Here is a 26,048-nt window from a genome sequence, read left to right on the forward strand (position 1 = left end):
TTTTWAAAAATCCTCTTCAATCTACACACTGTACCCCATAGTGACAAAGCAAAAACAGGTTTTTAAAAAAACAGAAATGCCTTATTTACATAAGTATTCTGACCCTTTGCTATGAGACTCGAAATTGAGCTCAGGTGCATCCTGTTTCCATTGATCATCCTTGAGATGTTTCTACAATTTGGAGTCCACCTGTGCTAAATTCAATTGGTTGGACATGATTTGTAAAGGCACACACCTTTTCTATATAAGGTCCCACAGTTGACAGTGCATGTCAGAGCAAAAACCAAGCCATGAGGTCGAAGGAATTGTCCGTAGAGCTCCGAGACAAGATTGTGTCGAGGCACATCTGGGGAAGGCTACCAAAACATTTCTGCAGCATTGAAGGTCCCCAAGAACACAGTGGGTTACATTATTCTTAAATGGAAGAAGTTTGGAACCACCAAGACTCTTCCTAGAGCTGGCTGCCCGGCCAAACTGAGCAATCGGGGGAGATTGCCTTGGTCAGGGAGGTAACCAAGAACCCGATGGTCACTCTGACAGAGCTTCAGAGTTCCTCTGTGGAGATGGGAGAACCTTCCAGAAGGACAACCATCTCTGCAGTACTCCACCAATCAGGTCTTTATGGTAGAGTGACCAGACAGATGCCACTCCTCAGTAAAAGGCACATGATAGCCAGCTTGGAGTTTCTCTGGTCTGAAGAAACCAAGATTGAACTCTGGTCTGAATGCCAAGCATCACGTCTGGAGTAAACCTGGCAACATCATGCTGTGGGGATGTTTTTAAGCTGCAGGGACTTGGAGACTGTCCTTGAGTGGCTCAGCCAGAACCCGGACTTAAACCCGATCAAACATATTTGTAGAGACCAGAAAATAGCTGTGCAGCGACGCTCCCCATCCAACCTGAAAGGACTTGAGAGGATCTGCAGAGAAGAGAGAAACTCCAAAAATACAGGTGTGCCGAGCTTGTAACGTCATACCCAAGAAGACTCGAGGCTGTAATCGCTGCCAAAGGTGCTTCAACAAAGTACTGAGTAAAGGGTATGAATACTTACAGTTGAAGTCGGAAGTTTACATACACCTTAGCCAAATACATTTAAACTCAGTTTTTCAAAACTCCTGACATTTAATCCTTGTCAAATTCCCTGTCTTAGGTCAGTTAGGATCATCACTTTATTTTAAGAATGTGAAATGTCATAATAGTAGAGCGAATTATATATTTCAGCTGTAATTTCTTTCATCACATTCCCAGTGGGTCAGAAGTTTACATACACTCAATTAGAATTTAGTAGCATTGCCTTTAAATTGTTTAACTTGAGTCAAATATTTRGAGTAGCCTTCCACAAGCTTCCCACAATAAGTTGGGTGAATTTTGGCCCATTCCTCTTGACAGAGCTGGTGTAACTGAGTCAGGTGTGTAGGCCTCCTTGCTCCTTGCTCGCACACGCTTTTTCAGTTCTGCCCACAAATTTTCTATGGGATTGAGGTCAGGGCTTTGTGATGGCCACTCCAATACCTTGACTTTGTTGTCCTGAAGCCATTTTGCCACAACTTTGGAAGTATGCTTGGGGTCATTGTCCATTTGGAAGACCCATTTGCGACCAAGCTTTAACTTCCTAACTGATGTCTTGAGATGTTGCTTCAATATATCTACATAATTGGGTTTCCTCATGATGCCATCTATTTTGTGAAGTGCACCAGTCCCTCCTGCAGCAAAGCACCCCCACAACATGATGCTGCCACCCCGTGCTTCACGGTTGGGATGGTGTTCTTCAGCTTGCAAGCATCCCCCTTTTCCTCCAAACATAACGATGGTCATTATGGCCAAACAGTTCTATTTTTGTTTCATCAGACCAGAGGACATTTCTCCATGTGCAATTGCAAACCGTAGTCTGGCTTTTTTATGGCGGTTTTGGAGCAGTGGCTTCTTCCTTGTTGAGCGGCCTTTCAGTTTATGTTGATATAGGACTCGTTTTACTGTGGACATAGATACTTTTGTACCTGTTTCCTCCAGCATCTTTACAAGGTCCTTTGCTGTTGTTCTGGGATTGATTTGCACTTTTCGCACCAAAGTACGTTAATCTCTAGGAGGCAGAACGCGTCTCCTTCCTGAGCGATATGACGGCTACGTGGTCCCATGGTGTTTATACTTGCATACTATTGTTTGTACAGATGAACGTGGTACTTTCGGAAATTGCTCCCATGGATGAACCAGACTTGTGGAGGTCTACAATTTTTTTCTGGGGTCCTGGCTGATTTTCTTTTGATTTTCTCATGATGTCAAGCAAAGAGCAACTGAGTTTGAAGGTAGGCCTTGAAATACATCCACAGGTACACCTCCAATTGACTCAAATGATGTCAATTAACCTATCAGAAGCTTCTAAAGCCATGCCATCATTTTCTGGAATCTTCCAAGCTGTTTAAAGGCACAGTCAACTTAGTGTATGTAAACTTCTGACCCACAGGAATTGTGATACAGTGAAATAATCTGTCTGTAAACAATTGTTGGAAAAACTTGCCAAAACTATAGTTTGTTAACAAGAAATTTGTGGAGTGGTTGAAAAACAAGTTTTAATGACTCCAACCTAAGTGTATGTAAACTTCCGACTTCAACTGTATGTAAATGTGATATATGTATATATTTTTTTTTATATATAAATGTACAAAAATGCCTATAAACATTTGTATGCTTTGTCATTATGTGGTATTGTGTGTAGATTAAGGGGGGGGGGGGATTTTAATACATTTTAGATTAAGGCTGTAACAAAGTGTGGAAGAAGTCAAGGGGTCTGAATACTTTCCGTAGGCACTGTAAATAAGACCGCAGAAGGCAAGATGAGTACGTTGCTCGTGCCAAAGAGGTGAGAAGAGCAGAGACGCATGCAGGCAGACCGATGTGCGAACACACACACACACACAGATACAAACACACACACGAGCACAAAACAGAACAGCCTCAGCCCAGTGGGCAGTAATCCTATTAAGACCCAGCGGTTGGTGACGTCAAGCTCATTTAGCCGCTAACTGAAGGATAAGAGGTCTCTCCATCCTCCTCCGAGAGAGATGGCGGAGGGGAGTGTGAGAGGGATGGAGTAAAGAAAGCAGAGGGTTAGGGATAGAAAGAGAACAAGAGGGGGTTAGAGAAAAACGAGAGAAAGCCTGCTGTGCATTCCTGCCTGAGCTCATCTGTTTTTCTTAGCATGAGTAGTGGAGGCACTCCTTCTCTGTGGCCGGCCCTGCTTTAATAGAACCGCTTTGTTCCCCCAACGTTTTAGCTGGAGCGCTCTCTTCACTCAAACGGGGGTATTCTTCCTTCTGTACTCGGTACACTCCGTACACACAGTACCACTGTCCCGGGCTGCGTGTTGTTGTGTATGGTCTGATGTGTCGGGGCAAATGTGGAAAGTCAGACGTGACAGGAGAACACACTCCTCTCTGTCATCAGACGATGTCTCAAGTGATATTGGAAAATCTGTTATGGATCTGAGAACCAGGGATTGTACATTGATTTTGTTCCCCTTTCTCTCTGTCTCCATCTTTATTCCTTTTCCCCTTCCCTTCTCAGACTGCGAGCACCTGATCCGGCGGATGCTGGTGCTGGACCCGTCCAAGCGTCTGTCGGTGGCTCAGATCAAGGAGCACAAGTGGATGGCACTGGACGTGCCTGTGCAGAGGCCCATGCTGTACCAACAGGAGGGGGACCTGAGCGTGGGCGAGTACAGCGAGCAGGTTCTGCGACTCATGCACAGCCTGGGCATCGACCAACACAAGACCATTGAGGTGAGAGATGGCCGAGAGAGGGTGCTTTGTTCCTTATATAGTTCCTTACTTTTGACCATAGGGCCCTGGTCAAAAGTAGTACACTGTAAAGGGAATAGGGGTGCCATTTGGGACGCAGACAATATCTACGCTAGCAGGGCCGGCTCTAACCTTTTTGGTGGGCCTAAGCAAGATTTGGTTGGACGGCCCCCCACCTCGTCGCAAAACACAATTTTGTATACTTGCATACTATATGCCAGTGGACTTTTGTACACTAGCATTAACTAGCATACTAAAGGGAATGAAGCAATGTGTTGTGCATGGATTCAAAGTAGTGTGCAAGTGTGAATATACTGTATCTCTAATGACACCCTATTATGAGTATTGATGTTAGCACAATGGTCCTCTGTAGCTCATTTGGTAGAACATGGCTTTTGCAAAGCCAGGAAAGTGGGTTCGATTCCCAGGGCCACCTATACCTAAAAAATGTGTGTACGCATAAATGTAAGTCGCTTTGGGTGACAAATTCCCTCATAGATACTCTAGGCATCACTCTGGACCCAAAACTATTCATATTTTTGTTTTTTTTCAACAACAAAAAATACTTGAATGGTTGCCCCTATTACTTCTGTTGATTGTTAGCTAATAATACAATTATAATAATTTGGTGGGTGTGGTGGTCATGAAATTTCATCAGCCAGTGATTGTCAAGCAAATAACTGTCGCGGTAATTGACCGTTAATTAACATAAACACATTTATCATCTCCTGGCTTCCACACAGCCTACAAACCACTGATGCATACCTTTGGAACATCTACATTTTAAAAAGTCTAATAAATCCATGTAATATAGCCTAAACCGTCACAATAAATCCATTTATTTATTTTAGACAGGTCTCAAGAAATGTGATTATAATGAAAATGTAGTCTATTTCAGGGGAACAGAATAGCATATTCTGAGTTCTACAAACATTGGGGTATATGTTTTTAGATGTTTTAATACATTGTAAGGCTGCATTATGCGACTAATGATGATTTGAAAAAGTTGCTTGCAAGACATGAGCTCAGCTTTGTTTTTTTCGCAGGCTGTACACACTTCGTCAGTCTCTCATTCACAATTTGACAAGCACTTGATAATGCTTCGAATTTCCTGGCGGCATCCCCTTGTGGGGCCATAATGCACTCTTAAAAAATGCACCCTTTACTCCTGATCTGGTCTTTCTCACAGGCTACAAGTGAAGACAGACACATTGCGGACGCAACTGCGCTCGTGCTTATCTAATTCCGAGGTGCATATTGAAGATATTAGAAGAACTGTCCACATTTACTTTTCGTCAGCCAACAAGATGAGTAGGCCTAAAAAACAGCAAAAGCACTAGCCTATGTCAATCTACTATCCCCTATAGTACAAAAGTTGACCTATTCTGTGCGAGATATAAATATTCCAAACATAGTCTGGGACAGTTATGGGATGCAATTGTCACATTATAAGCGTAGAAAATCGCACACGGCAGTAGGCTATAGCAGGAAAAGACCATTATCAGAAGGGACCACAAATTATATTATGCACGTAATGCTTTTATTATAAAAGGTGCATTTTTATGGTGAACATTTTCTTCCCCAAACTTGAAACTCACGCGCTACTTATGTATGCCAGTTAGGCTCTACACCCCTTGTAAAGCAGATTAATATGCTTAATTTTAAGAAGGTATTTGGCCACTTTAATCGTTTCTTACCTTAAACTGGTAGTGATAATCTATCACTCACAAGTAATAAGCTAATATTGTCACCCATCAGACTATTCCTGATTTAATCTTGTCTTTACATATACTAAATAATATGTGAAATTATTTTTWATTTCGAATGGACCATTATCATGCACCTGTCTCGAAACGGGCAGCGGGGAAAAATACATGTCATCTATGCACTTAAATATCAAATGGAGGACGCTTTTCCTGTGGTTCATTTTCATGCCAGCCAGGTAGGCTATACTCCTGTTTTAAAGATAAGCAACGTGCTTATAGTAGGCCTACCCTATAGAAAGCTGATAGAATCCACCTCTTTTTAATAGAGGCCATCACTTTGTTTTATCGCACTATTGTATAGCCTATAGAAATGTTGCGCAACATGAGCTCATGGGCTCTCATGAAGTGTTTGATTAGTTTTTCGATCACATTTGCATTGATGTCAGAGTGATTTAGAGGGACAATAGAGTATTGAGTACCAGGCAGTTAGCAAGTTTGGTAGGCTACTAATGACCAGCAGCAGCATCATACCTTGGAGAAGCCTAATTACTGACTAAACGGTTACGTGGAATTTGACTGCCATCATGACTCGTGACCGGTGATGTGGCGGTAATACGGTCACCACAACAGCCCTAGTGGGTGCTTATATTTGTCCTATGATTCTTCTCAAGTACCCCCTGTGGATAGGCCAAGTACCCCCATGGGTCCTAGTACCCCTGTTTGGGAACCACTGATCTAAACCGCTGTGAAATAAATAAATAAATTTTCCATGACACAAAAATATTATATTTTCAGCTGTTTTGAAGCTGGTGTACAAAACCGAAAGTAAAAGACGCAAAAATGAAACTTAAGAACGGGAAGCATATAAATGGTGCACATAGAACAGATCCCGCTTCTTAGATTGGCATTCATTGAGAATGACATATCTATAACTCACATTTCCTTGTGAATTTGGTAGGGTCGCCCAAAAAGTTACATATTGCAGCTTTAACATTCCTGTGTCCAGTCTCTCCAGAACAAGAGTTACAACCACTTTGCTGCTATCTACTACCTGCTGGTGGAGCGTCTCAATGCCCACCGCTGCAGTTTCCCTGTGGAGCAGCGGCTTGACGTACGCCAGCGCCGGCCCAGCACCATCGCCGAGCAGACGGTCGTCAAGGTAACCCTCTCTGTCTTCGTTGCCATTTTTTTGGCGTCACAAAACAGGTCTGTCTGTGTGGTGCATTAGTATGGGTGTCTGTGGTTGTAATGATCAAGGACATTTACATTCACACCTGGCTGTTCATTAAACATATTTTCTCTTCCTTTCCCTGCCCTCTTTTTCCCCTTTTTTTTCACTCTATCCATTCAACTTCCTTTCTTTCTTGTTCGCTCTCTCTGTCACCTTTCACCCTCTTCCTCTCTTTCTTTGATTCTCTCTCTATCCAACTTTTTTCCTCATCTCTTTCTCTCGTCTCCTTATCTTTCTCTCTTGCGCTCTCTGTACCCCTCCATCTATCTCCCCTACAGCCGAGCGAGCCGAGCGGTGGCTCCCCCCAGGTGGGTCTCCTGCCCCATGGGGTGCGGGGTCTACTACGCTCCCCAGCGCTGTCCCAAGCCTCTGTCGATGCCTTTAACTTCCCACAGTCGCCGCTGCTGCCCGAGCACAGCTTCATGGTCGAGGATGTGGCCACTCCTAAAGTAAGTCACAACTCCAAACAAGTCGCCCCATGTCATCTAAGGTCACAAGCTATTCTGAACCGAAGCACCCCGGCCTGTAGACACCCACTATATGGAGTGTTATCCACTTTTCCAGCTGGATAACACTGTTGAGTTAGTGGAATTGAGCATTTTGATATATTAAGTATTTGATATATTAAACTATATACACATATTTGGGAAGTTCGAAGAAAACCATAAAGGAGAGTGTCATCAAATGGATTGGCAACGTGAAACAAAAATCGATGTTCGTATTGGACAAACTCAGGGAGTAGCTCTGTTTGAAAACATTTCAGAGCATTTTCTCCCAACTGAACACAACCCCATGGAGCACTGATTGCAACAGGACCGATCCTCCCCCAAGGTGACCCCAACCCCGACTGGCCACTGCTGTTGAGTTATCCAAGAGGGGACTCTTGTCTGTCTGTTTTGTTTGGTTTAGCCCACTCATCCTTTCTCCCTCCCTCCCCAGGGAGTTCAAGACTGTCCCCAACTCCCCATAGCCAGGCAGTGAGAGAAGGGAGCTTTGCCAGTTCGGCACTCAATAGAACAACACAAAATCAGCGGAGGAGTGACATAGTCCAGCCCCAGTCCCCTCTTACCCRCTTTTATACCTTGTGTGGGAGCTTCTAGCTAGTTCTGACTGAGGCTGCATCCTAAATGGCACCCTACTCACTAGTTAGTAGTGCACTGCTTTTGACCTGGGCCCTGGTCAAAAGTGGCGCACTATAAAGGGAATATGGTGCCATTATAGTGCACTGCTTTTGACCTGGGCTCTGGTCAAAAGAAGTGCACTATATAGGGAATAGGGTGCCATTGGGGACGCAGGCTGAGTGATGGATGGTGGTGTTTACGTCACAGTTATGTTATGAAAGAGCTCTGACTCACATTTCACTGAGAACGGGGCTCCACGGTAGAGTACATAAGCTGGGAACATGTCTGGGTGTTAACCTCGTTCAAATCCCCTGGCCTATTCTGTCCTATTCTGACCCCTCCTGACCGGCACTAGCTGCTAGTGCTACTTGGATGGCCCCCTTTTCCTCTGTTGCGTCCCAAATGGCACTCTATTCCCTTTACCGTGCACTACTTTTGATTAGGGCTCATAGATTCCCTGTAAGGTGCACTACTTTTGACTAGTGCCCTAGTCAAAAGTAGTGCACTATATAAGGAGCAGGGTGCTATTTGGGATACACTCTGTCTGTGCACCCTGCCACAGCCTGGTTGTCAGAGGGGGAAAGGAGGGATATGTCCTGCCCTGTGAGCAGCTCCCCAGAGCCCTTAAGGCTGAGGCACTGGGCTGGCTGGTTCTAACAGTAACCGCACAGCAGGCAAGGCACAGCTGCCCCTCGCCAGCTTACGTAAGCCACTCCACTCAGCCCCGTCCGTCCCCTCTGTCTGTCTCACTGGCTGGGGCCGCACATCTGACGTGACAGCTGCCCAATTCTCTACAGCTCATGCACAGTTAGAGACCTTTTTCCCCCTCACACAAACAAACACACACACACTAGGACCACATGCACACTTAGCATTGGCCCATGTGACATCCGCTGTACTCTTGCCCCTGCAGGTCTGGACCCAGACTCTCTCTCCCTCCCTCTCTGCTAAGTTTCTGTCTTTATCTGTGCCAGACTGTGACCTTTTCTTCCAGCCTGGCCAGGCTTTAGTATTCGACTTCACTCCTGACGTCAGCACGCTGCGTTGAACAACCTACCATTCCCCTGCTTGCTGCTGGGTTTTGAAAAACTGCCTTAAACACAGACCCTATACTAGTTTTATTTTGACCACTTTGTTATTTATCACGTTTACAACAAAAAAATAGGACTTAAAAAAAAAATATTAACCCTCATAAAAAACTGCTGTGTAACCAGCAGACTTGCAAGAGATTAAATCAAAGCACCGCTCAAGTGTTATCTTGGTGAGTGAACACGGCGGGCCCACTCAAGAACAGGGAACTAGCATAATCTCAGCAGCAGGAGCACCAGCAGGACACATGGCCAGGATGCTGTCTGTTGAGGCCCGTTCCCTCTGCCCTCCCTCACTCCTGATGAGCCCCTGCTTGCTCTAGGCACTGTGGGTACTAGGAATGAGTCCCAAATGGCACTCTGTTACCTATTTCGTGCTCTACTTTTGGTCAAACTAGTGTACTAAATAGGGTATAGTGTGCCGTAATAGCCTGGTGTAGCCTGGGTTTGAGCAGCCAGCCCCTATCCCTCCCCAGTGTGTTGAGTAACAGGCAGCATTCCTGGCCCAGCATGCTTCAGGAAACTGGGATCAGGAATTGTACAAAGCAGCTCTGACTGGAGGAGCCCAGGGTTCTGGTTTCCCCGGCAACTCATTCAGTTGATCCGTGTCAGCGAGGGGTGTGTGAGAGACAGACAGACAGAGCGTGTGCGTGTGAGTGCGAGAGACATTGTGTGTGCGTGTGTGTGTTTTGATGAGCGAATGTAATTGTGTCTCAGTGTGCCTGTGTCTGTGGGAGAGTCTCTCGCTGTGCTTTCGGCCAAAGCACACTTCCTGTGCATGCATTCCAGACTCCCACCCCTCTCCCCCTCTCACAGTGTCTGAGCAACAGGGGGAAAGGGAGGGCAGGATAGAAATGGCAGACACATTTTGTTTACCCATCCATTCCCCAAACCTTGCAGTAGATTGTGTGTTTCCGTAACTCCAGAGCTGTCCACTCCAATAACACAAGTAAAGAGCACCCTCTGGATATGTACATTAGGGGGAAGCTGCCTGGTCATGTAACCGAGAGAGGAGCCATGTCCTGATGAATGGTTTCACCCTCTTAGGCCGTGCGTGACAGAGCAGGAGGTCCCATTCACGTCAGAGTGAAGCGTAACAGAGGCGTTAAGGAGAGACCCTCTCGCATGATGAGTAACCTTGCTGGGAACTCGCGTTAGCTCCCTAGAGATAATGCCCTGAGAGTCTGGGTTGGAAACCCAGTTCGATCCACAACTCTAGCGAGTATGGATGAAAATTTGCTCTTTTGCTGACAATTGAGCATCAATGTGGAAAGGGAAATAATGATTATTTCTGTGAAATACATTTTATAAACACATTTAGTAAATGGATTAAGCTAAATGAATTGCTCCAGCAAGCAACTCACCGTGCCTCTCCCTGTCTTTGCCTTTAGGTGAACGGCTGCATGCTGGACCCCCTGCCCCCCACAGTGCTGCGCAAGTCCAGCGTGTCGTCACCCAGTAACATGATGGAGACGTCCATCGACGAGGGCATAGAGACGGAGGAGCCCGATGCCGAGGACGACCCCGCCCACTTCTTCTCCGCCTTCCAGACGGCCCGCTTCGGCCAGCGCCGACACACCCTGTCCGAGGTTACTAATGAGCTGGGCCCCGTCATCAACCAAGGTAAGATCTAAACCAAGGTTCTGGGACATTAGAGAATCTTATACGCCATTGGCTAGATAGGGGACATAGGGCTGTGTTCATACGATGGGTTGTTGATCTGCTAAGCCAGGAAGTATTGCGTTTGTGAATGGTGAAAATGTGCGCTTCCAGTGGAAATTGTTATTTTAAAGGCACCACATTTATTGATAGGTGGATGGATGAGTGGATTAACTGGTTTTATTTATTGTATCTAGCTAAGGCCAGAGGGGTACACTACAAAGCAGGATCAACGCGTTAACTTTGATAAACAACCAGAAATTACAATCGATTTTCTGGTTCATTTAAGAAAGCTAAACTTAGTGTATTATGGTTGAGGCATTTAGACCATGCCCATTTCATACTTATCTTCTTAAAAATGTTTTATTTATTTCAGAATATTCTGGAAAGTTAACAGGCTAAGTCATTGATCTTGCTTTGTAGTATACCCCTCGGGAATCTTTCCTGACCGGCAACCTTACCCGGAAAACGGGCTGTGACGTTTATGGAATTTCGGGTAACAATTAGTTGTCATGCAAATGGCCACGGTTATATTCATTTTGTTGAAAAATGTTGAGCTCGTAATGCATCTGAATGCCAACCCTACCCTGAAAAACCTGTGACCCGATTAGAGCAATATCCAATCCATCAGTAGTACTGTCAATGAACCCTTGCTTTCCTGTATTGCTGTGAACCAACAGATAAACTGTTCACCATGGGCCACAACCCGTCCCTGGGCAGTGTGGACTCTGACATGGGCTACGACATGGGCTCCTTGCACAGTGACCTGGGTCTGCTGGAGGACGCCCCCTCTCTCAGCGAGGTGGTCCTGGCCAACACCCACAGCTCGGGGTCCCACGTGACCCAGGGCCCCTTCATAAGCCAGCGGCCCCCCAACCCCACCATGCAGGCCCTGAGCTCCCAGAGGAGGGAGGCCCACAACCGCTCTCCCATCAGCTTCAGGGAGGGCCGCCGCGCCTCTGACACCTCCCTCACACAAGGTGAGATCCACTGGTTGTCTCTTTACCAGTCTCCATCTCATTCTTTGTGTATCTTTCTCTCCTTCTTTCCAGCTTCATTCTCACCCTGCACATTTTCAACCTGCAAATTGACTCTCGTTCTCTTATTTTCTTCTCTCTCTCTCTCTCTGATGATTCATTTTGTGAATCAGACTGTGCTTTGAAGGTTTGGCCTACATAGCTCTGTTGAATTTTTCATCCCGTTGCAGAAGCACCCTGTAAAGTAACTCAATTAATCGAGACCTTAAAATGAACTGGTAGATGTGTTGTTTCCCCCCCCCCCCCAGCTGCCTCTTCAGTCTGCACACACAGACACACCCAGCAGGAGTTTAGAGTCACCAGAGCCCCAGTTCTTTCTAATGGCTGTTTTGAAACGTCAGTGAATCAGCGGCTGGGTTCTGCGTGCCGCTGCAGGGGGAGACGTGGAGGAGCGTCTCAAATCTTTATATAGCCTTATCATTAGGATGAGTCAGGTCCCATGGTTCACGCTGCCAGGAACAGTCACCCAGCCTTTTAGGAGCCAGAGATACACACCGCCAATACACACACACACACACACACACACACTCATGACGTACATACTCTCTCCCTGCAGGCGGTAGAGGAAGTAGGCTAGAAGTGATAGCTATGTAATTTCAGTCGGATAAATACAAGGGAACCGGGTTATAACGATTAGTTTGGATGCTAAAATCCCCTGACTTCTAACTATGTTGCCAGGTCTGGTTGCGTTCTAGCTTTGCTGAAACCCTGACTCCCAACTATGTTGCCAGGTCTGGTTGCGTTCTAGCTTTGCTGAAACCCTGACTCCAAACTCTGTTGCGCAGGTCTGGTTGCGTTCTAGCTTTGCTGAAACCCTAACTCCCAACTATGTTGCCAGGTCTGGTTGCGTTCTAGCTTTGCTGAAACCCTAACTCCCAACTCTGTTGTTAGGTCTGGTTGCGTTCCGGCAGCATCTCCAGAACCTGGCACGGACCAAAGGCATCCTGGAGCTGAACAAACAGATGTACGAGCAGATGGGCTCCGGGGAGGACCCGTCCTCCATGAGGACCCTGGGGCCCCATGCAAACCTGGAGAACCTGCTGGACCCTATGCTGCAGGTCAGTACTGGCTCCAAAGTGTCAGGAGAGGATGGAACAGACAGACATCGAGATAGTTAGCAACAATGACAAAAAGCTACAAAGTGGGGATTCAGCTCGTTGTCTTGATTTTTCTATGTATTTTATTTAACCTTTATTTAACTAGGCAAGTCATTTAAGAACAAATTCTAATTTACATTGACGGCCTACCAAAAGGCCTCCTGCGGGGACGGGGGCTGGGATTAGAATGGCGCCAGAGAGGATGGCTGACGTTTTACATGCTCCTAACCAACTGTGTTATTTGGTTCGTTTTTTTTTTTAACAATGTTGCTTCTACTGTCTTTTATGACCGAAAATAACTTATAGATATCAGAACAGCGATTACTCACAACGAACTGGTAGAAGCTTTTTCCTTTTAACAAGTCCGACGTGAAGGATATACTGCTTTCCTGCGAACAGGCCCAATCTCTGTCATTTGCGTGAAGAGAAGACAGAGAAAAAGGGGGCGGAGGTCGGGCTTCCTTCTGAGAATTTGTAGGCGAGCGAGGAAACCCCCGCTGCCATCCGTTCTATTGGCAAACAAAGTCGATGACCTACGAGCAAACTACCAACGGGACATTAAAAACTGTAATATCTTATGTTTCACTGAGTCGTGGTTGAACGACAAAATGAACAACGTACAGCTGGCGGGTTTTACACTGTATCAGCAGGATAGAACAGCAGCCTCTGGTAAGACATGGGGTGGCGGTCTATGTATATTTTTAAACAGCTGGTTCACGATATCTAAGGAATTCTCAAGGTAGTGTGGTCTACAGCTTATCATGAGATACTCTATCTATCTAGAGAGTTTATATCTGTATATTTCTTAGTTGTCTACATACCACCACAGACCGATGCTGGCACTAAGACCGCACTCAATGAGCTGTATTCCGCCATAAACAAATAGGAAAATGCTCATCCAGAGGCGGCGCTCCTAGTGGCGGGGACTTTAATGCAGGGAAGCGTATATCTGTTTTACCGAATTTCCACCAGCATGTTAAATGTGTAACCAGAGGGGGGAAAAAAACTCTAAACCACCTTTACTCCACACCCAGTGACGCGTACAAAGCTCTCCCTCGCCCTCCATTTGGCAAATCTGACCATAATTCTATCCTCCTGATTCCTGCTTACAAGCAAAGATTAAAGCAGGAAGCACCAGTAACTCGGTCAATAAAAAAGTGATCAGATAAAGCAGATGCTAAGCTACAGGACTGTTTTGCTTGCACAGACTGGAATCTGTTCCGGGATTCTTCTGATGGCATTGAGGAGTACACCACATCAGTTACTGGCTTCATCAATAAGTGCATTGATGATGTCGTCCCCACAGTGACTGTACGTACACACCCAATCTGAAGCCATGGATTACAGGCAACATCCGCACTGAGCTAAAGGGTAGAGCTGCCGCTTTCAAGGAGCAGGACTCTAACCCGGAAGTTTATAAGAAATGCCCTCCGGCTAAACATCAAACAGGCAAAGCATCAATACAGGACTAAGATACAATCATACTACACCGGCTCCAATGCGGCAGGGTTTGCCAACTATTAGACTACAAAGAGAAGCACAGCCGAGAGCTGCCCAGTGACACAAGCCTACCAGACGAGCTAAATTACTTCTATGCTCGCTTCGAGGCAAGTAACARTGAAACATGCATGAGATCATCAGCTGTTCTGGACAACTGTATGATCACGCTCTCTGCAGCCGATGTAAGACCTTTAAACAGGTCAACATTCACAAGGCTGCAGGGCCAGACGGATTACCAGGACGTGTACTCCGAGCATGCCCTGACCAACTGGCACGTGTCTTCACTGACATTTTCAACCTCTGTCTGAGTCTGTAATACCAACATGTTTCAAGCAGACCACCATAGTCCCTGTGCCCAAGAACACCTGCCTAAGTGACTACCGACCCATAGCACTCACGTCTGTAGTCATGAATTGCTTCGAAAGACTGGTCATGACTCAACACCATTATCCCTGAAATCCTAGACCCACTCAATTTGCATACCGCCCTAACAGATCCACAGATGATGCAATCTCTATTGCACTCCACACTGCCCTTTCCCACCTGGACAAAAGGAACACCTATGTGAGAATGCTGTTCACTGACTACAGCTCAGCGTTCAACACCATAGTGCCCACAAAGCTCATCACTAAGCTAAGGGCCACAGGACTAAATACCTCCCTCTGCAACTGGATCCTGGACTTCCTGACGGACCACCCCCAGGTGGTCAGGGTAGGTAACAACACATCCGCCACACTGATCCTCAACACGGGAGCCCCTCAGGGGTGCGTGCTCAGTCCCCTCCTGTACTCCCTGTTCACTCATGACTGCACGGCCAGGCACGACTCCAACACCACTATTAAGTTTGCCGATTACACAACAGACAGCCTTTAGGGAGGTCAGAGACCTTGCCATGTGGTGCCAGGACAACAACCTCTCAATGTGATCAAGACAAAGGAGATGATTGTGGACTACAGGAAAAGGAGGAACGAGCACACCCCCATTCCCATCGACGAGGCTGTCGTGAACCAGGTTGAGAGCTTCACGTTCCTTGTTGCCAACATCACCAACAAACTAAAATGGTCCAAACACACCAAGACCGTTGTGAAGAGGGCACAACAACACCTTTTCCCCCCCAGGAGACTGAAAAGATTTGGCATGGGTCCTCAGATCCTCAAAAGGTTCTACAGCTTGACCATCGAGAGCATCCTGACTGGTATGGTAACTGCTCGGCCTCCGACTGCAAGGAACTACAGAGGGTAGTACGTACGGCCCAGTACGTCACTGGGGCCAAGCTTCCTGCCACCGAGGACCTCTATACCAGGTGGTGAGGACGTTCCGAGGACGTTCCGAAGAATTGTCAAAGACTCCAGCCACCCTAGTCATAGACTGTTCTCCCTGGTACAGCATGGCAAGCTGTACCGGAGTGCCAAGACTAGGTCCAAGAGGCTTTTAAACAGCTTCTACCCCCAAGCCATAAGACTTCTGAACATCTAATCAAATGGCTACCCAGGCTATTTTCATTGCCCCCCCCCCTTTACACTGCTGCTACTCTGTTATTATCTATGCATAGTCACTTTAATAACTCTGCCTACATGTACATATTACCGCAATTACCTCGACTAACTGGTGCCCCCACACATTGACTCTGTACCGGTACCTCCTGTATATAGCCTCGCTATTGTTATTTTACTGCTGCTCTTTAATTATGTAACTTTTTTCTTATTTTTTGGTGTTTAATTATTTATTTTTTAAATGCATTGTTGGTTAGGGCTTGTAAGTAAGCATTTCACTTTAAGGTCTACACCTGTTGTATTCGGCGCATGTGACCAATAATATTTTATAAAAAATATAGGACAAAACACATCACGACGAGAGACAACACTACATGAAGAGAGACCTAAGACATCAACATAACATGGCAGCAACACAACATGACAACATGGTAGCAGCACAAAATATGGTACAAACATTATTACTTGATACCATGTCTTGTTTGACCCCACCCAGCAGCACCTCTCCTGACCTCACCAGTGATTTGTTAGCCAGCCAGCCGGTGAATCAGAGGAGGCTGGTTATATAATGTTCCGTACGGACGAGGAGGTAGCCAATTGTCCCCTTGTTGACAGTCAGTCAACCCCTGGTGCTGCACATAGTGAATGCAGCCATTGTTGTTGAGGTAATATGAGAAGAGAGAGGGAGAGTGACTGAACTGATTCACCGTTGGCTGCTGCTTGTAAACAGGCAACAACGAGTCAATTCAATGGCCCCTACAGAGAGCGCGTGATCAATCTGTGAATCAGTGCATCCATTTCCCTTGGCTTAGAACAGTGGTTGCTGCGTGTAAACAAGGCCTGTGTGGTTGGTTGGTTGGTTGGTTGGTTGGTTGGTTGGTTGGTTGGTTGACCAGAGCTCTGGGCAAAAATAGTGCACTCTACAGGGATTGGGAATAGGGTCCCATTTGGGACAAAGCCCTGGTGGTCTAAGGGCTGATTGGCAGCATGTCTGTCTACAAGGTCCCTATAGTTGCTTACCACACAATTACTATACACAGTCAGCAACAATACAACAACACATTGGCCCTGTATACAAGAGTGGCAATAACTTTACTCAGTGGAGCTTTGTGTGTGTGTGTGTGCGCTTGTCTCCGCTTCAGGGTTTCCTWACCGGGAAGATTTTAATTTACCGGCCATCAGAGATTTACCGGACCCATATGCATAGGGTGCATAACCCATTAAGGCATCCACCCACGGTGCTCAGAATGACAGTAATCACATTTAGATTATGGTCATTCTTCTTAACGTAACATGCAACTGCTGTAATGAAGTAGCCAATAAAARGTKATTTTAAACATTTGTCAAAATGCAATTTGTGGGATCACACCATTCTAAACAGCGCACCTGATGTGAGCGGTTCCATATGTGACTATAACCAGGTTTACATCCAACCTTTGTGTAAAGTACGTGTAGGATAAAAGCGTGCATGTAGCGCTGTTAGTGAGAGCGCARGTGCCAATACCAGAGTGGGCATACTCGCTATATAATGCAAACTTTTTTGTGAGAAAACCATCAGGAAAGTTAAATGCGATGGAAACGTATTTTTTTATTTGATACCTTTTGTGGTTAACTTCCCATGTATCACGTAAAGTGTTTTATTTGCAACAAGTCAATTTGATGGAAACATCGTGAGAAAATGCGCATATTTTTGAATATTCACATGAGTCTGTTGCCATTTGGATGGAAAACGTGCTAGTGATAAATCTCTAGAAACTTAGACAGAAGGGGAATCTAAAGATGCAACAACTAGGATGGGTTACTAATATGACTAGGATTGTGCTTTTGGACAATGAAAGAAAGTTTCAATGGCAGTCTTTATAAAGAAATTCTATGGTCAGAATTTGCCTATGCTACTTTGAAGCAAGGTAAGACATGCCTCAAAATATGAAGTAAAACGTTCAAAATGCAAACTGCCTCCAGCTCACATTGCAAAGTGATGGGTGATGGACTGATAGCCTGCCTACCGTTGCCTATGCACTTGAATGGCGAATGGAAGGCATGCTTCAATTACCAGTTGAGAAATAAAAATAGTAGCTCTTGGCCTCCCGAGTGGCGCAGCAGTCGAAGGCACTGCAGCGTCACTAAAGCCTGGTGTTTGGCCCGTCGTTTGCCAGGGTTAGGGGAGAGTTTGGCCGAAGGGGCTTTACTTGGCGCATTGCTCTCTAGCGACTCCTTGTGGCGGGCCGGGCGCCTGCAGGCTGACTTCGGTTGTCAGTTGAACGGTGTTTCCTCCGACACGTTGGTGGGCTGGCTTCCAGGTTAAGCGAGCGGATGTTAAAAAGCGCGGTTTGGCGGGTCGTGTTTCGGAAGACGCATGACTCGACCTTCGCCTCTCCTAGCCCGTTGGGGAGTTGCAGCGATGAGATAAGATTCTAATCACGAAATTGGGAAGGAAAACGGGTAAAAATTAAACAAAATGTAGCTCTTTAATTGTGGTGATCAAAACTGTTTTTAATATGCGATTGCATTTAGAAATGTTGCGAAATGACTGGGCTTATAAAAGCCCGTTTCGCTACAGCAGCTCTAGCACTGTCTGACAAGTGATATTCTATGCTGCATATTCTATACTATGCTATGCTCGTGTGATAAATAAGACATGACAACAATACACATGCCCAAATTTTATTCCACAAAATTAGGCAAATTAACCTACAGGCCGATAAGTATGACTGTCAAATGTATTTCCATCAATTAATAAAAAGCATTTTTCAATGGGATTGTTTTTTCTCCCGGTCAATTTGGCCACCGACAATTTTATCTGCTTTACGTATTTATTTTGCCAAAAGCCGGCAACTACTGGCAAATGGAAACTCTGCTCTGCATTTGTGTATGCGTAGGCGGTCTGTAACCCAGTGTGATTGTGAGTGTAACCTCTGAACACTATTGTGTGTTTTCAGGGCGAGGTATCTAAGCACGAGGATAACTTAGCTTTATACCATGGTGGTGCCCAGCCTCTACTGTCCCGAAGACAGAGCCTGGAGACACAATATCTCGCACACAGACTACAGGTACCAAAACACCACTCAAATCTAGCTTGTATTTATCAAAGTATTTATTAAGGGAGTAATCAATTACAATAAGAAAATGGCTAATCATTTGTTTGTATGCATTACTGTACGATTTTTATATACATTTCATTGTAATTTTATATCTGCCAATGTTTATGGATGGCACATTTGAGACTGGTCACCCTCATTGCAACCACAGATAAAATTATTGAATCCCTCATATTTCCCACTCTGTCCCTTACAGAAAGCTAGTGTTATGGCTAATGTGAGTCCTGCTAGCTGCCAGCTCTTCTGTAAGGAGAATCCTTGGAGTCTAGAGCAACAGCTGCAGGAGCATAGGTACATTATTAGACTATTCATACTTATCAAACCGATCCCACCGCCATCTTATTTTCCTGGTTGTCGCTGTAACCTATCACTATATCTTCAGGTTGCACCAGAAGAGGATGTACCTCCAGAAGCAGACCCACCTCCAAGCCTACTTCAACCAGATGCAGATAGTGGAAGGTTCCTATCCTGGGGACCACGGGGCCCCTCCACAGCAGCAGGGGGCCATGGCTGGGGCCCACCAGCAGCAGGGCAGCTCCCAGGCCTCCCCTCCCTACACCCAGGCCCTCAGCCCCTTCATTGAGCCCAGTGCCAACCTGGTCTACGACCACTACCTGGCCCAGCACTACCCCCACCCTCACTCCCACCTCAGCCCAGTATTAATGCCCCCTGCCCTGGCCGGCCAGCTGCAGAACCAGCACACCGAGGCCCTGGGATACAGCTACCAGCTGTGTGACCAGCAGGGCCAGTTCCACTCCCCGCAAGAGGCACTTTATCCAGAGCAATACGAGTTCCACCTGGACCCCGGGCAGCCGCACCGGCCTGGCCTAGGAGAGGCCCCTGTTGCCGGGTACGAGGGGCTGGCGTTACCCACCGAGCTTCAGGACTCCTTTCTGGACAGCGAGATGATGGAGACTGTAGACTCGCAGCACGGCTTCCTACTGGTGAACTGAAGCCGGTAGAACTGTGGGGAGAAAGCAGTATTACCGACAGTTGAAAACCTACACAGCATTATGTTGTAGATGTCATGGAGTGGAGTTGGGGGTCAAGGTACAGGGGAAGTGTTTTTTTGTATCAATGAATACTATTTTTTTTTTAGTTGTGGTGAACCAACCTCAGAACCTTTCTACCAAAATCCTCCCCATCTCCCTTCTTCCCACTTCTCTGTTCCCATCAGCCCTATGCTAGGATCCAGGCCTGGGTGATGGGGGCGTGCCAGCATGGTTGGCTGGCTGGGTATGTGTGGATGGATGTTGCCATGATGGGGGGTGTCACGTGTGAAGTGATATCGCTCCACAGGAACACAACTGCCTCAAAGCTGACTGCAGCCGRAGCGGCCTCGTCGAGAACAAGTGCTGGACGATGCAAGAAAACTTAGCACAGTTTGGTCGTTTTTGGAAGACGTGCACAACGGAACTTGGCTTACCGAAAGCACAAACCAAACGACAAAGATGCTATTTTGTATTGAAATAGGACAAGAACTCTCAAAAACACGTTGGGTGTTTTGAAGTAGTAAAAATAATAATAAACGAACAAGAGACTAAGTAATTAATTAATGCGCACTTGATAAGTGCAGTGTTAGTCAATATTTTATCGTGGCAATATTGAAGCAACAGGCTTTTTCCTCACCAGAAAGTCGTACTTTAATGTGTGATGTTTTTGGGGAGAATTCCAGTATGATGACTCACAGCCAACATATCCACAGTGACCGCTCATCACTGCACTAGACCGTGATGATATAATCAGGAGATAATCCCCCCACTAATACCATCGCAGCAGATAAAAGGGAAGAAGGGAAAATAATATTGTATAAATCGGTTAGATATTTCCAACAAACTACACATCGGATTGTGAGGCCCTTTGCTTCACGAGGAGCTAAAAGGAATACAGTGCCTTGCAAAAGTGTTTTTCCTATTTTGTTGCATTACAACCTGTAATTTAAATTGATTTTTATTTGGTTTTCATGTAATGGATATACACAAAATAGTCCAAATTGGTGACGTGAAAYAAATTACTTGTTTCAAAAAATGTAATGTAAAATCTGAAGTGGTGCATGCATATGTATTCACCCCCTTTGCTATGAAGCCCCTAAATAAGATCTGGTGCAACCAATTACCTTCAGAAGTCACAAATAAAGTCCACCTGTGTGCAATCTAACTAATTAAGTGTCACATGATCTCAGTATATATACACCTGTTCTGAAAGGCCCCAGAGTCTGCAACACCACTAAGCAAGGGGCATCACCAAGCAAGCAGCACCATGAAGACCAAGGAGCTCTCCAAACAGGTCAGGGAGGGWCAAAGTTGTGGAGAAGTACCGATCAGGGTTAGGTTATTTTTTTTAAATCTGAAACATAACATCCCACGGAGCACCATTAAATCCTTTATTTAAAAAATGTAAAGAATATGGCACCACAACAAACCTGCCAAGAGAGGGCCGCCCACCAAAACTCACAGACCAGGCAAGGAGGGCATTAATCAGAGAGGCAACAAAGAGACCAAAGATAACCCTGAAGGAGCTGCGAAGCTCCACAGCAGAGATTGGAATATCTGTCCATAGAACCACTTTAAGCCATACACTCCAGAGCTGGGCTTTACGAAAGGGTGGCCAGAAAAAAAGCCATTGCTTAAAGAAAATAATAAGCAAACACATTTGGTGTTTGCCAAAAGGCATGTGGGAGACTCCCCAAACATATGGATGAAGGTACTCTGGTCAGATGAGACTAAAATGTAGCTTTTTGGCCATCAAGGAAAATGCTATGTCTGGCGCAAACCCAACACCTCGCGTCACCCCGAGAACACCATCCCCACAGTGAAGCATGGTGGTGGCAGCATCATGCTGGGGGGATGTTTTTCATCGGCAGGGACTAGGAAACTGGTCTGAATTGAAGGAATGATGGATGGTGCTAAATACAGGGAAATTATTGAGGGGAAACCTGTTTTGTTTCAGTCTTCCAGAGATTTGAGACTGGGACGGAGGTTCACCTTCCAGCAGGACATTGACCCTAAGCGTACTGCTAAAGCAACACTCGAGTGGTTTAAGGGGAAACATTTAAATGTCTTGAATGGCCTAGTCAAAGCCCAGACCTCAATCCAATTGAGAATCTGTGGTAAAATATTTCTGTACACCCACGGAACCCATCCAACTTGAAGGAGCTGGAGCAGTTTTGCCTTGAAGAATGGGCAAAAATCCCAGTGGCTAGATGTGCCAAGCTTATAGAGACATACCCCAAGAGACTTGTAGCTGCAAAAGGTGGCTCTACAAAGTATTGACTTTGGGGGGGTGAATAGTTATGCACGCTCAAGTTTGTCTTGCTTGTTTAAAAAATATATATTTTGCATGTTGTGCATGTTGTGTAGATCAAATGATACAACAAAAATCTACTTTAATTCCAGGTTGTAAGGCAACAAAAAAAAAAATGCCAAGGAGGGTGGGGTATGTCTTTTGCAAGCCACTAAGTCAAGTCCAATCAAATCAGTTTGCTGCACTAGTGTTGTTAGGTGAGTTTTATCTCCAGATTGTGACCTTATACCTCCTGTTGTATGCAGCTGATGTGGGTCTAACAGTGGGTTTACTGGGTTTCTGAAGTAATGTTTCTCTAACCTAAAAGGTTGCTGTAAAACATAAGGGGGAAAAAGACGTTAGTAACCCGACACTGGATTAATTTTGACAAGTTTCACCATGGCTCTCTTACAACAAGCTTAGAATGAACACTTAACTTTTGAATCTACTTGAAGCATATAGATTTCTGACGAAGACATGACTACTTTTCATTAAATAGGATGAAAAACCGAAGTGTTCGAGGTCAGAGACACAACCTGCATCTCAAATGGCACCCTATTCCCTCCATAGTACAATACTTTTGAACTGATCCCTATTGGCTCTGGTCAAAGTAGTGCACTATATAGGTAATAGGGTGCCATTTGGAACGTAGCCATAGACTGCAGGAATTGTCTGTGGAAGTTGAATTACTGGAGCACTTACGAGGTGACAAAGGAAATGTAGCTAGAGTGAGAGACGTGGTGATGGTGGTAGTCAGAATGGTGTTTAGCCTAGTCTGCTGCTTCCCCGGGAGACTGAAACAAAAACGAGGGACACATTCTCTGTCTTATCTCAATAAACGGACACAAAACATTTGGTTCTTTCAAAGAAAGACCAGCGAGAATAACACTATTGGTTGTTCATTGTGCTTTGTACAAATTAGGGGTTTAGAGAATCTTTAGTGCTCTCAAGATGCAACAAATATTGTGTTGAGCGTGAATAGTGTTCAGTGTGCCTTTTTAACTTTTTTTGTTTTGAATTAAGATAKGAATATTTTAGCTTTTATTTCTGGTTTTAATTCCATTCTGTTTTTATTTTGGGGTATCCTTTCCGAAAATAAGTAGTCCCAGGTTTTACAAAGGTACAAAACCAAAGTCCCCTCAGAAGTTTCCCTGTACAACCCCACCATGTGGAGTTAGGAGCTTCTTGGTTTTAGCTTCTTGACAGTGCTTTTTTTGGTCAATCAGTATATGCCATTTAAAAAGTATTATAGCAATATTTCTAAGTAATAGTTGAAAATATACAGAAAATAATGAAGATTAGTAGTGGATGTGTTTCAGTATCATAATTGCACCTCCTGCTGACAAACACCTGTTAGAAAATCTAATTTTATATTTACCTTCATTGATGTTGACCACACATAAGCTAACTTGCTGTTGAGATTAAAAAGGTTTATCGAACAACTTGTGTGAGTATCTTGATCTACTTTTCTTTTTTTTTCTCCAAATAATCTGACTACGTACTCTTGTGTTGAATCCAATGATGAATATTGAGATTCCATTACAACAGCCCAAATAGGGACATCAACGGATCCTCAATTGTACCAGTATAACACGTAGCCCTTTTATCATAAACAGTTMAGTCACACAGTACATGAGCCTGAAATCATTTCAGGAACTATATCCAAGGTCTCAAAGGTCATCCATTGTCAGTTATTATCAGCACTTTATTACCCGTTCAACATCCAAATTGATTGGTAATGTGGCAAGTGTTTTGTAAAAACTCTCCAAATGGATGGGTATGTGGCATCATTACTGTGTTGATAAATATGTTCTGGGTTCTTATTAACACCATTGACACAGACCTAGTTCTGTGAGTAATCAATGGCATAATTGGACCAGAGTTAATGGTCTAAACTTTATGGATTGAAGTCTGCCTCCCTCACAAGCACAGCACATTTCATCTAGATGTGGAGTAAATCGGGGCCTGTATTCATAAAGCTGCTGATCTGGGATCATGTCCCCCGTCCATATAATATTCACATGATCTAAAAGGCCAAACTGATCCTGGATCAGCACTKCTACTCAGAGACACTATGAATATGGCCCAGGAATGGGTGTGAATAGATAGAGCATCTCAGACAGTGAAATGTTCCACTTTTCCAAAAGGCCTCTACATGACTATAGCCTATATCCCTCTTGGTTCTCTTGTCTGGAATTCAATCAGGATCCCCTACCGGAGTTCTACTAATAACTGAACCAGTTCCCATTGGTGTCGGTCTCGGTTGCTAACTGGATTGTTGTCAACACAAACACGGCCCACAAACAAGCGTCATTGCTTCGGAGGTTATTTGATTAGTTCAACCATTGCGCCCATTTCTCGGCAGATGCCCTTTGCTATAAGTTATCTGGGTATGGATCAGCAAATAATGCTCCCCGGGAGCTGAACTGAGTGAACCCAGAGATGCCATGTCCTCCCATTAGTGCACTCAACTCTACTCTATCCTATACATACCGGAGCATTAGAGTGAGTCCGTCGAACCATGACTCCGAGGACCTCCCCATAAGTGGATGATGAGATCACTTGGTCTTCAACCTAGCGGTCTCCTTATTCCCAGTACAGATTGAGCTAATGTCCCAGTCAAAGTTTAGTCCTTGTCCAGAAAACTTGAGCAGGAATACAGTTAATCAAATCAGGCCTGTAATCCCAATCAGGCTTGTAATCCCAGTTTCAGGTAACTGCCAAAATAAAGGAAACGCCAACATAAAGTGTCTTAATAGGGCGTTGGGCCAGCACAGCTTCAATGCACATTGGCATAGTGTTTGGAACTTGTAAAAAAAATTCCATGTTGAGGTTGGTGGAAAACGCGGTCTCGGGCACCGCTCCAGGATCTCCCATAAGTGTTCAGTTGGGTTGATCTGGTGACTGAGACAGCCATGGCATATGGTTTACACCGTTTTTGTGTTCGTCAAACCATTCGGTGACCACTCGTGCCCTGTGGATGGGGGCATCGTTATCCTATGAGGGCATAGCCATGGTAGCCAAAATAGTGGCCCGCCCAGCATTTTTATACATGATTCTAAGCATGATGGGATGTTAATTGCCTAATTAACTCAGGAACCACACCTGTGTGGAAGCACCTGCTTTCAATATACATACAAAATTATGTGGACACCCCTTCAAGTTAGTGGATTCAGCTTTTTCAGCCACACCCATTGCTGACAGGTGTATAAAATTGAGCAGACAGCCATGCAATCTCCATAGACAAACATTGGCAGTAGAATGGCCCCTACTGAGGAGCTCAGTGACTTTCAACGTGGCACCTCCATAGGATGCCACCTTTCCAACAAGTCGGTTCGTCAAATTTCTGCTCTGATAGAGCTGTCCCGGGTCAACTGTGAGGAGATCTCTGTGAGGTTGTTATTGTGAAGTTGCTCCTAGACATTTCCACAACGGCTCAACCGGGAAGTGGTAGCCTACCCAGAAAGGGACTGCTGAAGTGCGTAGCGAGTAAAAATCGTCTGTCCTCTGTTGCAACACTCACTGCAGAGTTCCAAACTGCCTCTGGAAGAACTGTTCGTCGGTAGCTTCACAAAATGGGTTTCCATGGCCGAGCATCCACACACAAGCCTAAGATCACCCTGTGCAATGTCAAGCGTCGGCTGGAGTGGTGTAAAGCTTGCAGTCATTGGACTCTGGAGCAGTGGAAACAAGGTTCTCTGGAGTGTTGAGTCACGCTTCAACATCTAGTAGTCCGATTGACGAATCTGGGTTTGGCTGATGCCAGGAGAATGCTACCTGCCTGAATGCACAGTGCCAACTGTAAAGTTTGGTGGAAGAGGAATAATGGCCTGGGGCTGTTTTTCATGGTTTGAGCTAGGCCCCTTAGTTCCAGTGAAGGGAAATCTTAGTGCTACAGCATACAATGACATTCTAAACAAATCTGTGCTTCCAACTTTGTAG

General features: G+C 45.3%; 1 protein-coding gene across 1 annotated transcript in view; it reads left to right on the plus strand.

Moving 5' to 3' along the window:
- LOC111960565 (serine/threonine-protein kinase SIK2) overlaps window positions 1-23,548 on the plus strand; it is a 58,821-nt gene extending 35,273 nt beyond the window's left edge. Inside the window, exons 7-15 of the mRNA XM_023982614.2 lie at window positions 3,562-3,776; window positions 6,507-6,659; window positions 7,010-7,180; window positions 10,332-10,563; window positions 11,280-11,579; window positions 12,528-12,694; window positions 18,666-18,776; window positions 19,021-19,115; window positions 19,207-23,548. Coding sequence (XP_023838382.1) covers window positions 3,562-3,776; window positions 6,507-6,659; window positions 7,010-7,180; window positions 10,332-10,563; window positions 11,280-11,579; window positions 12,528-12,694; window positions 18,666-18,776; window positions 19,021-19,115; window positions 19,207-19,777 — 2,015 coding nt within the window. The 3' untranslated portion in view covers window positions 19,778-23,548. The remainder of the gene's footprint in view (window positions 1-3,561; window positions 3,777-6,506; window positions 6,660-7,009; window positions 7,181-10,331; window positions 10,564-11,279; window positions 11,580-12,527; window positions 12,695-18,665; window positions 18,777-19,020; window positions 19,116-19,206) is intronic.
- The last annotated feature ends 2,500 nt before the right edge of the window (window positions 23,549-26,048 follow it).

This window comes from Salvelinus sp. IW2-2015, linkage group LG4p (genome assembly GCF_002910315.2).
Source record: "Salvelinus sp. IW2-2015 linkage group LG4p, ASM291031v2, whole genome shotgun sequence".
In the NCBI taxonomy this organism is placed as follows: Eukaryota; Metazoa; Chordata; class Actinopteri; order Salmoniformes; family Salmonidae; genus Salvelinus; species Salvelinus sp. IW2-2015.